The sequence below is a fragment of the Macrosteles quadrilineatus genome, unplaced genomic scaffold (genome assembly GCF_028750875.1).
Source record: "Macrosteles quadrilineatus isolate MER2022 unplaced genomic scaffold, UCM_ALF_1.0 Scaffold_8__2_contigs__length_117827958, whole genome shotgun sequence".
Lineage (NCBI taxonomy): Eukaryota > Metazoa > Arthropoda > Insecta > Hemiptera > Cicadellidae > Macrosteles > Macrosteles quadrilineatus.
The window spans coordinates 23,179,159-23,195,563 of NW_026542601.1; the positions used below are offsets into that span (position 1 = coordinate 23,179,159).

At 35.7% G+C, this 16,405-nt stretch overlaps 1 protein-coding gene across 1 annotated transcript in view; it reads right to left on the minus strand.

Moving 5' to 3' along the window:
• Nucleotides 1-16,405, minus strand: part of LOC129000265 (ectopic P granules protein 5 homolog) — a 77,918-nt gene that overhangs the window by 52,075 nt on the left and 9,438 nt on the right. Inside the window, exons 5-14 of the mRNA XM_054427225.1 lie at nt 13,600-13,789; nt 10,014-10,170; nt 9,580-9,732; nt 7,075-7,298; nt 5,953-6,161; nt 5,238-5,395; nt 4,572-4,709; nt 3,596-3,768; nt 2,537-2,660; nt 1,310-1,480 (exon numbers count right to left, since the gene is read on the minus strand). Coding sequence (XP_054283200.1) covers nt 1,310-1,480; nt 2,537-2,660; nt 3,596-3,768; nt 4,572-4,709; nt 5,238-5,395; nt 5,953-6,161; nt 7,075-7,298; nt 9,580-9,732; nt 10,014-10,170; nt 13,600-13,789 — 1,697 coding nt within the window. The remainder of the gene's footprint in view (nt 1-1,309; nt 1,481-2,536; nt 2,661-3,595; nt 3,769-4,571; nt 4,710-5,237; nt 5,396-5,952; nt 6,162-7,074; nt 7,299-9,579; nt 9,733-10,013; nt 10,171-13,599; nt 13,790-16,405) is intronic.

Consider the following 16,405-nt stretch of genomic DNA (forward strand, 5'->3'; position numbering starts at 1 on the left):
AATTACAATAAATTCCCAAATAAAATTAAGCCTCATAGATAACTTTGGAACAACGCATATCAGCTGATTGGCACTGAAGTAAAGAATACCCCCGCCGCAGCAAACCTGCTGAATAAGCGAATTTCCATTTGTCTGAATTGATTTTCAATTAAATATATTTTAATAGCATTAGGTTTAACGAGTACCTAGGTTTGCTGCTACAAGGAAACTAATAAAGTGTGTTTTTTAGTAAAATATTGATAGCTTAGTACAAAATAAATAAATTTGCCAAGTTTGATCAAATTATATCCACAAACAAGCAAACTACAACATTTGACAATATTCTCCATATGAATAACATGGAAATTTTAAATTTACAATTTTTTTTTTTAATTTTCTCCGTTACTAATAACCGAACAAAAATACTTTTATATACTAAATTATTTGTTTTTTAAGCTCTTTAAAAAGTTCTAAAGAGAAGTTGGGAAATTTTGTGTTTTGAGTGTCAAAAGTGAGAAAAACCATATTTTACCCCATAAAACCCCCCGTAAAGCCCCGTTCCCATTGTCCGATCATGCTGGACAAAAATTACTCAAGTTATCGCGTTCACGGACATATAAATCTATATATATATATATATACATATATAAAAATTTGAACGAATGGTGTTTTTGGCCTCTGGGGACATCAAAATGAAAAAGTAAATCGGTCCCGGGTCTAGGACTTACCATGCCACCTACGGTAATAGCTATTTCCCTATAGGGAAATTCGCTAAAACAGGGGATAGCCAAATATAAGGTTGTTTTGCCATTAAAATGTGTCTTACAGTACTTTTAATTTGTGTTGCACGTTAAAAAAAAACACCCTGTATAATTTATTGTCAATTTGTAGGCTTAGACAAAAAAACTAAGCAAAAATGTACGGAGATTTTTTATTAACTAAGGGGACGAAGTTCTCAAGACCCTTTAAAATTGATCTTATGCTTAGGACAAGCATTATGAAAAATACAAAGAGCAAAATTTCAATTTATGCATTATGGCAAAGATGTCATGTCGACACTTTAAAAACCCCTTATCACACTTTGGTTTATCCCATGTAGGTTATATTATGGTTGAAATATTTATAATGCAACATCCAAACAAAACCTTTATAGGACATACTTTTTTAGCAAAAAAGGCAATAGAACATTGTACATTCAGATTCTTTTAAACACTTTTGACCAACAAAAATTATTTTTAAAAGACTTAATTTCACAACCACACAACCAACAATTAATTACTAGTTTTCTTGGTTAACTGTCAAGTGCTGCTTGAATAAGTGGCAATTATACCTCAGGCACTTGACTAAGGCCAGGAGAGGGGTTGGCAAGTGTGTGCCGCACGGAGGCATCTGATTGGTCAAGAAGATGTAGACGGAGCTTGTACGCCATCTGCCACACCCACACAGTCACTGCCTGCTCTGAACTGCTAGGTCGAGCCATTAGAGCTGCCAACGTAGCCATCTGTTGGGACATTAGACAATAGACAATAGACAATAGACAAAGCTTTATTGTACATAACGCCTGATACAATAATTACAAAAGTAATTCCCAAGCTGGTACATGGTCAATTTATATCTAATTTATATCTAGGTTCCTTAATCTAATTATACCCTGACAAGAGTAAAAAAACTATTAAAATTTATCTTTAAAAAACGACTAAATTTTGTAATACGCTTTTTGGCTCAAAGTCTCTTTCAGTTTATCTATAAAATTTGATTTTGATAAAGTTCTGTATGAATTAGGTAAATGATTGTAGATTAGACTCAAACAATAGATAATGAGGTGCTGCTACTACAAATGAACAATTCAGGCTTTCACCACAATTGCATACGGCCATGATAAGGTTTTCCTGGCCGCAGGAGACAATTATGATCTTTTATGACCATGGGAGATGAAAATGTCTACTAGGACGCAAAAGGTTTCAAGATTTTGCCGTGATTGCAGAAGATGATGATGCTGTCCACTTAACTGTGGGAGATCTTTTTACATTTTATAGGAAATATAATCTACTTTTTGGAAATAAGTACGGTATTGCTATGTTTTACCATAATATTTTTGTTTGTTTTTACTAACAGCTAACTAGGAATCGTCAAGTTAGCATGCAAAGAAAACAAGAATTCGCCAACCAAAAAAATACTATTGCCTGTACAGGTAAGTTAGTAGGATAGCCAACATCTTTGACTTTACATCTACAGTAGACTCCCTCTTATCCGCACATCGGTTTAACCGGACTAGATCGGCAGGAAGTGGGCGGTACTGAAACCACTGTTCTCGTGGGAAAGATTTGAGACCAGTGATTACGTGTCTAAATACAATGCTCTCCTAATTTTAAGTCAAATACTGTATAGAGTATGCATTTAAACGGTCCGTTTTAATGAGATTTTAGGGACGTCGGTTTAACCAGAAAACCCATTATACGGACTGGCCTCAGTCCCGAGGAGTCCGGATAAGAGGGAGTCTACTGTATGATTAATATAAGTCAATCCATTGATTATGAGCTTGAATATATGAGTATACCTGTTTGACAGTGTCTGAGATTGCATTGCCCTCTGATGGACTTTGCGGACACCACTGGACTGCAGTTTTGAGCACCATTACGGCCAGTCTCACATGTACCCCACGAGGCAAGAACAGCTCATGACTGAAACACCATAACATAACCTCACTTTCACTAGGCCACACTAAATTATGAACTCCCAACTATCCTGATCAATTGAGACCAGACTGCATCACATGTCCAAATACCCAGAAAATTTGACACCTCCTAATAAGACAGTGGCATTAGGCAAGAGACTCATTGCCTACAACACCAACGATACAACACTGCAATAGACTTGACGTATGATGGTCATAACTTGCTCACACAATTTTAATGTGGTAAAATATGTAATGGATTACCCCAAACTGAAATAAAATTAATTTCTCTGGACGGTTAAAGACTTCTTTATCCTGGAAAAGATCCGAAAATTAGCGATCCTGATGATTGGAGTTCAGATAGTTGGAGTTCTACTGTGCACATCTACCCTACAGTTTTTTTTTCCTAGGACGCTAGGCACAAGCCCGGAATTGTTTTTCACATTACTTCAGACTAGACCTAGGTGTTGCGGCATTATCACTTAGATAAAATCCATATTAGTGATTTGCCGGGATTTGAAACCGGGACCTAAGTCCCTCGCTCTAACCACTACACCAGCTTGCTCCCCCTCTTAAGTTCAGTAGTGATAATATGCAGTAGCGTTAACTACAAATTCAAAATTTATGGAGTAGGTGTTGCAGTATCATGTCAACTTCAGATACAACTTAGAAACATTTAACAAATAGTTGAAGGGCCTATTGCTGTACATTAATGATCTTATTTTTTATTGAAAAGTAATTAAGTAAAATGCAAGTTTCCAGACACCTAACTCTGAAAATCATTGTAATACTTTTTACCTTGAATTATAATTGTTTTTTTTTATATATTTTATAACTCAACGTGAAACAAAAACTGTTGGAAAGATTTAGGCTATTAAAATTTGCAACTGTGCAACTGATTGTACTGAGAAATACTATAGCAATATAAAGTCTGCAACTCACCTAAGATCATCAGTAGCAAATCCCAAGTTAAGCGTAGACACAATATATCTAGCCAGAGCGTGTTTGACTGACTGTATGGAGTTGTTGATCAGCCAGCACTCGATTGTGTCTAGGTCTGTATCATTTGGTCGCCATTGGGCTATGGGAAGCTCTTTCATCAGATAGAGACTCAACTGAAATACCAAACAAGAATCCAATTAACAGTGAAAAAAATTAGTATTTACTTGCCTGAAAATGAACACAAGATAAATAAAACACGTTTTTCCTAAAGAGATGAGCCTTTGCATTCTTAAAAACTAATTGACTGAAAGTTATGTTTTTTAACACAGGCTCGATTTTCGAGCCGAGCAGAGCCTAGTCTACAAGCTTGACAGATTGAAGGCCAACTAAAAAAAATCTAGCTCGAGTCAAACTTTTACGACAAGGCCTAAAATCATAGAATGCGTCTACATAAATTGTATCATCAAATGTGATCGCAGGAGATGATTATATGTTTACACAACTGCAGTAAACTTCCAAAGTTTTGTCGCAATTGAGGAAGACGATGCTGATTTTTCCATAGCCATGGGTTTTGTCGTGATGGCCGAAGAGGTCAGTGATTTTTCCATGAACGAGAACGGTCAAGGATTTGGTCGTGATCGCAGATGTCAATGATGTTGTTTTTATTACCACGGGAGACAATGATGATGTCCACACGACTGAGAGAGATGTCCAGGTTTTTTCCGCGATCACGTAGACAATGATAAAGTCTACTTCACTGCAGGAGAGGATTGAACATGTTATAATGAAATTGATCCATCTGTGCATAACTATGCGGAATTTTTATTAAAATTGCTTGTGTATAAAACTATTAAAAGGATATTGTCATGCAAGATAAAGTAGTCTTTTTTCCTTTTTCTAACTTGCAAGACTTATTTTTACCAAAGTCCAAATTACTCGGCATTAAAGGGTATAAATATATAACACTAAAACTTACTTTCCCACAGTTGGAAGAGCCATTTAAGCGGGCTATGATATCCGTCATTAAAGCAGGATATTTTGACGTCAGATTAGCAAGCATGATTCTGGCAGACTTATGGCACGTGTCTCTTGTAGTTACATTCAAAAAACCAATCTGGAAGCAAATTTGGCAATGATAACGACTGTAGGAAAAATATTTACAGCAACATAATCTTTTTGCAATTTGATTTACACACTGAAAAATGTTACTTAATTATACATCGATATGGGTTAGCAATGATGTGTTGTGAGTGGGGATTAAACTTTTTTTCCAAATTGAGGTTTTTATTAAAAATTATTATTACATGTTCCAAGAAACTCAAACATTTGTTTTTTGTTAATCTTTGAAATTGTTTTTGTGTTAATAGAGTTGGTTTTGCTATGTTTTGTGTTTAATTCCTGGGCTGCATATGTGGGTGAACCTAAAGATAGCCAAGATATTTACAATCATCGCACAAGTTTAATACATAAATTAAAATAGGATGAGGTGACTTAGTGAATTGGTTTGCTGAGAAAATCTTAATGGTATAATAACCCTACAAAATTATATTCATAGCAGCTATTTATCTTGAAAACGGTTGAAATACCAATACAATTGAAGCACATTGAGTTAAGCTAGTTCAGAGGTTGTATCATGACCTACCTCCAGCAGCTGAAGAGTTGTAGCCTGTATGAATGGCCAGTCATCCTCAGTCCTACTTAGAGCCATTGTGTTGATAGCCGTCAGTAGATAGTAGATTTCTGCGTCTGATAGTCTACCTAGCTGCTCTTCCAATCGTATGTTCCACTGTATTTCATCAACTAGAGCACATGTCAAATAGTAACAATTTAATTATACCTTTTTGTTTGTTTTCGCATATAGGCCCTAGCATACAATGTTAGATTAAATATACAGTAGGCCTACCACACAATTTGTTAACTCGTCGTACCAACATATGCCTACATCTCTGCTACCCATTTTGTCTTACCTTTTCGCTTATCCAATCCTGCCCCACCTGGTTAAGGTTGAATGGTTGAGTATCAACTGTATTGATAAGTCAGTAAAATATATGGACTACATTTTTCTCCATGAGGGTAAAGGTTTTAAACATGTATTTTTACTAGTAAATCCCTGGTTAACTAAAGAAAAAATAGTTTAGAAAATGATAACAAATTGATCATAAAAATAAAAATACGCAAAATTTTGCGTAGCATGTGTAATCTTTGGTAGAACTAATGGTTTATTTAGAACCCTTAGTGAAAAAGGTAGTTCCTGGGTGTACAGATAATACATGACAGCTATTAAAAAAAACTAAACATTCCATAACAACACGATATAAACAATTCTACAATAAATCCCATTGACCATTAGAACTCACCAACAGGTTCGTCGTCGGCCAGGATGAGAAAACGGAAGAGTTTCCACAACCTCTGAGTGGAGATGGAACCGAAGGGAAGAACAGCAAGGAACTGCCATGCAGATCTACGAGGACTGTGATACAGCGTGGCAACAGCACGAGACATCAGAGCATCATACTCTACGTACAGTCTGGCCATCAGACCTGGGTCCTGGCTTTGGCCCTCGCTCCTTAACAGTTGTAACACTCGGTCAGTTGAGAGGGGTCAACCCTTCCCAGACATTTTCAAACATTCGTAAGAAATGTTCATTTTAGTTTTTAGCAATTGTACAGTTCCAATTTTTAAATAAATGTAAATTAAATAAACATAAAATACAACTTGTTTGTGCAAATATAAATTGTTGTTCCAAATTAATGGTGGAGAAAACCCCTGAACCTGATCCGTTTGTAGATATCTAGAAAAGGGACGGATGTGTATGTATCCACAACCTGTCTTTACAAATATAACAACAGTTTATGGACTAAATTAAATATAATAAGTGGCTAGACTATTTATTGGAAATTAAAAAAAAAAACACTATACAGGGTGTTCAAAAAAGGTGGGGACATAATTTACGTAGTGATTTCTTGGAAGAAAACAAAGAGAAAATCAAGAATAAAACTTTTTCCAAAATCACTTCGTTAACCAGATATCTATCATTTTGTATTTTTTACAATCACATTTTTATCTTTCAATCTTTTCAACCCGTCTCTATGAAACTTAGTACGAATGTTAAGAGAAGAGACCCAAGTTGGAAAAAAAATTACCTTGATTCAATTAAAATTTTAAAACTGGGTGCTATTTTAAGTTTTTAAAATTACAATTTATTAAAATATGGCTGATTATAGTAAATTTGAACAATATTTATATTTAAGAAAGATGTTAATGTTTAGAAAATGTGTGATATGTAACATTCAAACTAACAATGCTTGTGCAGAGAGAAAATAGCGCCTTAATGGCTTAAGCCAGCTGGTTACTGTAGTCACTAGCCAATCTGTTTAGTAATCGGCAGGAATACCCGTTTACTGTCTGCATGCATCTACCACCATTATGCAAATATATCAGTCACCAATGTGAAGAGTCAATTTGTCTTTGTGTGATACCTGAACAGCTGCCATTGGTCGGTGACGTACTGCGCAGTGTGGCGCACTAAGCGTCCCAGCCGCTTGGAGTACTGCCTGTAGCGTAGAGTTGCGTGGTTGTTCAGTCCACTCTCTAGCAGGCTCAACACCAAGTGACAGAAAGCTATGAGTCTGAGCATGTGATGATCTGTTACTAGCTGAGAGTTGTATACATTCTTCTCATCCTTTAGACTGATCTGAAGCACCTGTTACGTTCCAATTCACTTAGCTTTGTTCAATTATGAGAAAAATTGATACTATTGTGTTAATACTAGTAACAATTTTATTTAGGACAACAAAATCGTCATACACCAATACCTCAAGCATGGTATTCATTTTACAAATAATAATAAACCTTTTACTTGAAATACTGAATTATGTAACTACAAAAATGAAGGATGATATTCAGATCCCTTACCCCACTTTGGAGACAGTATCTGCAGAATCGGTGACAATGATAAGAATAATTCATACAACAAAATGTGTTTTGTTGATGTTTTATTTACGTTGATAAAATGTAAAGGAAGAAAAATATGAAGAGAAAAAGTAATGGTGTTGAAAGCAAAGTATTGAAAAAATCTATGAACATATTTGAACAAGGGGATTGGAGAAGACACAATAAAGGGATAAGAGAACTTTACAAAAGCAGAAATGTTATTGGAGAAATTAGGTGTCAAACCTAATCAGAGGTGTTGGAAGCAAGTGAAGATGGATAAGGAGAGAATTGGAGCAGGGAACCAAATAATGTGATGACATATTTGTTGGTGAGGCTAAATATCACCTCCAATATAAATTGCCCTGAAAGTAAGAGCCAACAATTATGTAGAGAACGGTGTGTATTACTTTGCTCTATGCTGTAAAATGTATACAATGACCTGCAAGTACAGGACTTAATTAAAATTGAAGAATGATTTGGTTTAAACAAATATAATTAATATAATTTTTGTGACACCAATACCAATTTCTTTCTATTTTTTATTTTATACTAGCTGGCCCGACAGATGCCGTCCTGTCCTAATGTGGTTTTATGTCAAATGCTCGTTCATTTTCAAGATGAGCTTGTTCGCATCGCTCATCACGTCCTGGTTGAAGTTTGTTTGCTATGCTTACTCACCTTTAGGTTGGAGCTCATTTGCTGCACTCACTTGCCTTCAGGTTTAGCTTGTTCGCTTCGCTAACTCGCCTACAGGTTGAAGTTCGTTTGCTACTTTAACTCACCTTTTGGTTGCAAATGAGCTGTTGTCATAAATTAAAAAAAAATAGTGCTGAACCCTGTTGGTAAACCTATTAACTTTTTAATGCTATTGAACATCACAGAATCAAATTGTTTAGTTGAACTAGCTGTTAAGATTCTTTAATTCCATTTAAATATATAAGTAGCCTACTCATAAAGTTAACATGGGAAACTCCAGAGCCACTGGGGCGGAGCCCTTTGGACGGATCTGCACCAAACTTCACAAAAACCATCCTTGAATAATGCTTAATAATGCCTGAAAGTTTCATTACAATCTGTCGAGCGGTTTTGGAGTCTATAACATTCAAATATATATATATATATACATACAAACTTCCTCTTTTACAAATATAGATTACAGTTGTATTGCCTTTGTCAGCTTTACATAGAATAGCGTCATGGTCATACAGTCTAACCGCTGCTGTGCCGTGTCATGATAGTGCTATCGTGTTATTTTGTGTTTAAATCAATCAATCAATCAATCAATCAATAAAATCTTTATTCAATATTAGTACTCTGTACATAGAATGGTGTCAATATTAATGAATACTAAGATACATTATAACTAAGATTGGTTAATACTAAGGCTGTCAAAACAAAATATATAGTTATATGCATGAAAAGAAAAACAGAACTAAAAACTTTCTTTACACATCATTTTTACATGGGAATTCGGAGAAAGAATATAATGTTAAATCAATAAGATATTTTTTTAGTTGATTTTTGAATTTATTAATATTTTTCTCAGATTTAATGGCTTTTGGTAACATATTATAAAATTTTGACCCCATATACATTGGCTTTTTTTCATAAAATCCAAGTTTATGTTTGTCAATGCCAATTCTATTCCTGAATCTTGTATTATAATTATGAGTATCTCCAACAAAATGAAGTTGGTCCTGACGGTTTTTCACAGAAATTATAGTTTCATAAATGTACATTGCATATACAGTCATGATACCAATTTTAGAAAAAAAGAGTTTTACCGATTCATTATAATTTAATTTTAATATAATCTGAATTGATTGTTCCTGAATTTTTAGTATTTTGTTCAAATTTTGAATGGAAGTTTTGAATGGAAGTTTTAAATGATCCGTGTTTTGTTCTAAGTTTAAATTATTTTATGTTTTTGACATAAAGCTCCGATGATGTTGCAGTGCAACAAAACATGTAAGCTTCGAACAACATTAGTTGAAATAAGACACAATTTTGGACTACTGACGGAGGTAAGCCTATATAAGTAAATCAATTACCTGACGGAAAATGGCATCAAAAGGCACTTGGTTGAGAAATGCAACAATATCACTCTCTCGGAGACTGACGGTGTCTGCTTCGTCTTCACCATCCGAGTCAACCAGAAACCAAGCAGAATCCCCCTCCACTTCCCCACCCACTGACACGACCATCTGAAACCAACAACATTGATAATTCACTAAGACAAAAATGTGCATCATTAAAAGGATGAACAATTTTTGAGCAATCAAACATTCTATTAAATATTTTCAGATTGATGTTTTGATAGATATTGGGGGTTATTTGGGGGGGGGGGGGGCATTTTGATTTTATAAACAGTTACACAAGAATCTATAATGCACATATCACAATGACTATACATCACAACAATACAAATTCCAAATATGTCTCAGGACTATCCAAAGTTACTACAACTTGAGCCTAACAACATTACCTGATTGAGAAACAGGTCTCTGGCCTGAACAGGAAGCAGCACTGAAGCCAGACAAGTGACAAGGTGGTCCAAGTGTTGAGAGCTTGAAGGTGAATTGAAAGGCAAATCTGGAGGTTGGATGAACCAAGCAGCCCACTTGCCTACACCAGCTGGACATCTGGAAATATCATCGAGATTGTGGTAAACCTAATAAGAGACCTTTCAAATAAGACACAATGATGAAGTCTAGCAATGGAAACGTTTACAGTAGACTCCCTCTTATCCGGACTCCTCGGGACCGAGGCCAGTCCGGATAACGGGTTTTCCGGTTAAACCGATGTCCCCAAAAACTCGTTAAAACAGACTGTTTACTGTGATATTCTACTTAAATTTAGGAGAGCATTTTATTTAGACACCTGATCACAGGTCTCAAATCTTTCCCACGAGAACAGTTGTTTCAGTACTGCCCACTTCCTGCCGTTCTAGTCCGGTTAAACAATGTGCTGAAAAAAATTGTCTGGTTAAAGAGATGCCATTTCCCCAGAGTGTAGTTCGGTTAAACCGATGTCCGGTTAAAAGGTGTCCGGATAAGAGGGAGTCTACTGTACTTTAAGTTCAGCTGGTCTAATAGTATTAATCCGAGTTTTCCTAGGAGCGGAAGTGGAGAGCGGAGAGAGGAACACGGAGAGCAGACTCCACTTGTCTCAGGTAATTTAATGTTACTGTTTTCCTAGAAGCGGAGCGGAACACCATGTTAATCTCTTTCCCGCTCTCCACGATCCTCTCTCCGCTCTCCGCTTCCGCACCTAGGAAAACCCAGCTTTACTTTGTTTTGGGGGTATCCTACCACTGAATACTACCCTACTGTGAACATTAACTAAATAAGGCCACAAGAGTTATTGGTGGTATTATAATGGCAAACTGTCTTCTTTGGTAGTTTTTACAAAAACATTCGCCTCAAAATAAGACACAAAGAGGCTCTATTTAAAGAGTGTATGTGTGTGAGTGTGTGTGTGTGTGTGTTTAAAGTGTGTGTTTAAGAGTGTATTTCTTATTCATCTTCTTCCCTTAAGTACATCTGACAATTTAAAATTTTTTGTAAAGGAATAGTTTTGTTACTACTATCTAATGTCAATCTTTTATTAAATACAATAAAACTTCACTAACTCGACTATTTGTGTACTCAAAGGTTGTTGAGTTATCCAGAACATTAAAATTTTTAACGAAAAAAAAAATTCATAACAGACTAGTTTTTACATATAAAATAAATTTATTACTTATGAGTATTTTCACATGTTGAATAAACAATCTTCAAAGAAATGTCAATAATTAAGTTTTGAATTTAAATTAAAACTCAATGTTCTGGAAAAATTGCTTATTTTTGTGTGTGCCCTGTCAGCTGTTGAATGTGAAGTTAGACAATCATTGATTGAAACTCTAATAACAAATTGTATCAGGGCCATCTACAATCTTGTTTGGAATCGAACCAGCGACCTTCAGATTTTAAGGCAAGCACTATAACCACTAGAAAGACAATTACCCTTTTGGCTATTCCTCCCTCAGCACCTCATCCATTACTATCCAACGCGGTAAAAAGTATTGGTTTGATTTTAAACTGCGTATTGGACTGGACTGACGTAGTGGTAAGCACTTGTAAAAGAGTGTTTGCCGCTGTTCACACACTGAAGAATATGCAGCTACTTCTACCTTTTCACATTAAACTCTTAAGGTACGTTTTGCCTGGAGCGACAGGTGCTACAGTCGCCGAGTGGCTGTCGCGGGACACTGATCTTAGGGGTTTTGCATAGTCCTGTTTTGCTTGGAGCTACTGTCACTAGAGCCGCGAGCTGCAGTCGCTGGGTACTGCTCCAAGACCAGTCAGGAGCGACAGTCGCTTAGCGACAGTTACATTTCTGATTGTTTTTATAGTGTAGAGCATTTTGACAAGTTCAATGACCTTTTATTTTCGATATATGGCGTCGGACAACGTCTGTGGTTATGTTAAAGGTAGTGGTGAGGTAGTGGTGGTAAAGGTAGTGGTAAATGTAGTGGTGAGGAAGACGACAGTTTATTAGAAGAAGTGGCAAAACACCCCGCCCTTTATATTATATCCTACAAAGACCAAGGAATAAAGGACAACGTCAGGTTAGTTTAATATTATGTTATTATATTATAAGTTATTTTAACATATTAGTAGATTATTTAGATTGTCGACTTTAAAGACTTCTAATTACATTTTCGTTTAGGTGATTTAATAAAATATTGTTCTGTATAAATGGTTATTGATCAAATTGGCTTAAAAGTCAGGCGTGTCATATGTAAATATATAAAATGCCAATTATTAAAGTAATGTGTCAAGAAGACGCTATTCAAATATTAATGGAGTATATAATGTAATTGGTATTTTTTTCATTTACAATACAATCAACAAAATATAATTTTCACTCTGTGAGGAGGTTGTTTATAACACTGATTTCCAATTCAAGTTATGCTTGTGTACTGCAATTTACGGAGAAATTTAGTAATTTTATTACATTTTGGCTTGTGACATGGCAGTTTTGGAATGTTACTCATAACAATTAACTAGGCCTATAAAGAATACTTTATTGTTAAGTTTTACCTGTTTTACTAAGTGAATTTATCGAATTTATTTAGTGACTTTATACTTAGTGCGCACTTTTGAGGTTAGGTGCACTGACGGTACCACGTCTCGTGACGCCAGGAAGAAGAAGTTGTCGCTCCAAGCAAAACAGTCTACCACCCCGCGACTGCCGCTCGGCGACACTGGCGACAGTCGCTGCGTGACCGTCGCACCTGTCGCTCCAAGCAAAACGTACCTTAAATGGTCAAATCACTCGTGTTTCCACACTTCAACTACTGCAACAACTACTGAAAGGATATTACCTTGACCGGATGGCCGTGGCTTGGCGGGATGGCGTTAGGCCTAGATGCAGCAGAGGGTGTATGTGTGTGTGTGTGGCTGTATGTTAGAGAAGATAAAATAAATTATGCTATATTAAAACTTTATGTTACAAACTGTATTGAATTTTTTGTTAATATTTTGTTGTTATTATTAGTTTTTTAGAGATTAACTGTAAGAAAGGACCATGAGGTCCTAAGTTCGCCTCAATAAAGAAGGATTTTCATTTCATTTCATTACTATCTGCCTCAGGAGGTTCTTGTCAGTAACGACCACAACCAGCTATTCAGTTGATGCAAGCCAACTTCTCTCCCAGAGATAGTTTGGTTTTATCATTCGATTCTTTCTATGATCGGAATAGTTTTTTAATACAAATCCACATGCTCTAAATGTGGGTGGAACAAACTTTCTTTGGAAACATTTCTATACATATAAAAAGTCACAACATTTTGCTGTGTTGTACGGTGTTTTTACCCTATAGGCTGCTCTTATACTAGGGAGTCAGAAGATGATATTCTGATGCCGAAACATATAGGTATAATAGCTTTCAGCAAATATTTGAGCAGTTGAATAAGGTAATATAATAAAACACAACCCCATCATAGCTCTGTCACTTCGTTTCACCAAATGCCAGTTAACAGTTTTATATTTAAATGTCTCTTTATATCCAAACCTGATATGGATTACCTTAGGACATGATGGATCAAGAAGAGATGGTCTTGCCAGGTAGCTACTCGTAAAAGAACTCCGACCAGTCGAGCTAGCCAGCCTCGAGAGTCACTCACAAACACTTCATCCCGCAGCGGCCGCCGCTGGAATGTGAAGAGCACCGATATTGCAGCTCGTAACTCTCTGATGACCGCTCTAAAGTCTTGGCCTATCATCAAAGAGCAACAGTGCAAATGAAGAGCGGTCCTGATTGTATTAGGGATTATAAAATTATAGTGTATTAACTTTAAAGTCATAGGGTTTGAGATGTATGTTGACTTAAAATTCATCAATTCACTCAAGTTCATTTAAGTTTGGTATCAAAATTAACAAGAGATTACCATGCATTGATTTACCCTTGAAAGGGGTTACAATGCTATTTTGTATCAGATGAAACATTTATTTTTTAAATTTGATTATCCTGAGCAAAGCCACATTAGGTACAGGTCTTCCCATGATTACTACAGTAATATAGCTTATTCCCTGTACAGGAAATTTGCTAATATTCCCTATGGGAAATTCGCTAATATTCCTTACATGGAAATTCTTTAAAATAACCTTCTCAAAAGTTGTTTAACTGAAACTGGGACTTTTGATGATCAACAAAAAGTGTAGGGTGTGCAAGAGCAATTGCCTTTGGTATCGTTAGAGTAGCAGTAACAATTTTTTTTTTCAACACTACGAGTTTTTAATCAAAGATTTCTCCCCTCAGTTTTTATTGGATTACTAGTTGTATAACTTAGGAGTTGAACCATAAATAAAACATACACCCTTAGTAGATTTATCTTCCTTATCGAGCAGCTGAAGCCAATTTTATTGTTATTTCTGTCCGGTGCACTGAAGAGGTTGTGTTTTGTTTCAAATTTGTTTCTTGTTTTTTCAGTCATTTAATAGGGTACCTCGTTTAACCAAATAAAACGGCCTAATTAGCCTATAAGCAATAGCTCATCCCCTAGTTAAGTTATATAACCAAACAGTAGGGCACAAATCATGAAATTAACCCTAAAATAATTGGAACAAAATTTCGTAGACACTAGCGATTATTGTCATCAAACATGAACTGGACACGAAAAACGAGCTTCAAAATTTCAATGGGATGAGAAGTCTACTTGTATTAATTAGTCTATGGTTGAACCTATGGGTAGACAACATGAAATTTCCAGTGTAAAAATGGGCAAATAATATTAAATTAAATAAGATTAATCAGTGTGGCAGATTGCGTGTAATAAATATAAAGGTTACTTACAGTCTTCGCAATCCTGTTAATTGAGCACTACGGCCGTTTCGGAGATAACTCCATCGTCGGGTGCGTAGTCATTATACACTAATCTGAGCTATTTACATATTTACAGTTTTTACGTGGTTTCTTCATTTTCATTGCGTCAAAGTTTAATAAATAGTACATACAACACAAAATACGAACACGACACGAAAACATTAAGGCACGTGCACGGCTAAAAAGTATATATCGGCACAAGTTATATATATATCGGCATAAGTTATATCGGTACTGTTTTGAAATTGTACTTAGTGCAGTCGAAGATTGGATAAGGCCTATAATTAGGAAAAAAAGATCAACCCAACTAAAGAATCTTGACAATCTTTATAAAACAAAAAATGACACAGCCAAAGTTATCTCTTGTTCTCACACATTTCACCCTAGAATAGTCAATTTGACATCAATAGAGTTTAATCAGCAAGAGACATCATTACTCAACAAAGGTCTTAAACATAATTTCCATCACAAACCAAAAAACGGTATAGTCGACTCTCTTTTGGAGATTGAAAGTTGTATTGAGACAATAAAACATGAGAAACAGGACCCTATTAGATATGAGATCATTAATAAGTTAAGTCAAGGTAACAGTGAAATGGTCATTGTTGATAATCTTTCAAACGAAGCTAAAATTGATTTGACAACTTTAAGAAGTTTATCAGATAAGCTCGACATCAATAAGGCCATTGTCACAAAGGCTGATAAAGGTAATGCTGTTGTAGTACTAGATAAGGATGAATACACATGTAAAGTGGACAGTTTTATTGCAGTAAATAACATTAAGATTCTAACTAAGGATCCAACAAAACAATATCACAGTGAAGTTAATAAAGTTATTAATAAATGTAAATATCTCCTTAGTGATGTTCAAAATGTTAGAGAGGATAAATTTATATTCTTGTCATATAGTACATACATGCCCCAATCTTTAGGCTATCAAGTGTCAATGTAACTTAGGCCTATATGACTTCTTCTTCTTCTAAGAATGAAAGTATTATTCTTCCTTTGTCCGGAGTCGGTTGTGAGGTTGTGTAATGTCCTCGTTACTTCATGTGTGTGCTGTTGTGTAATAACTCTAATAGACAATAAAATGTTCCATATCCACACCATTGCGCGTTGTTTAATAACCCTAACAGTGGTTATGGGCCCAGAGGCCGTTTGTGGATATGGATGTTAATAACTGGAACATTGCGATATCGGTTTGTTCACGGGTTCGCGAGTAACGATTGATCCTAACCTACACATAGGTTGTGCCGTGTGCGACTACGTGAGACTTTTGTTCATAGTTTTGAAGACAGTACCGACAAAAAATGAGTGCTTCTTCAGGTCTACCTATTGTTGAAAAACTACAGGGGAGGGAAAACTTCTCAACTTGGAAATTTGCTATGAAGGCCTATCTCGTACATGATGACCTTTGGGATGTCATAGAGGAAACCCCACCGGACCCCATCAGTGATAACTGGAAGAAAAAAGACAAGAAAGCCCATTCAAGAATAGTTTTATTTGTTG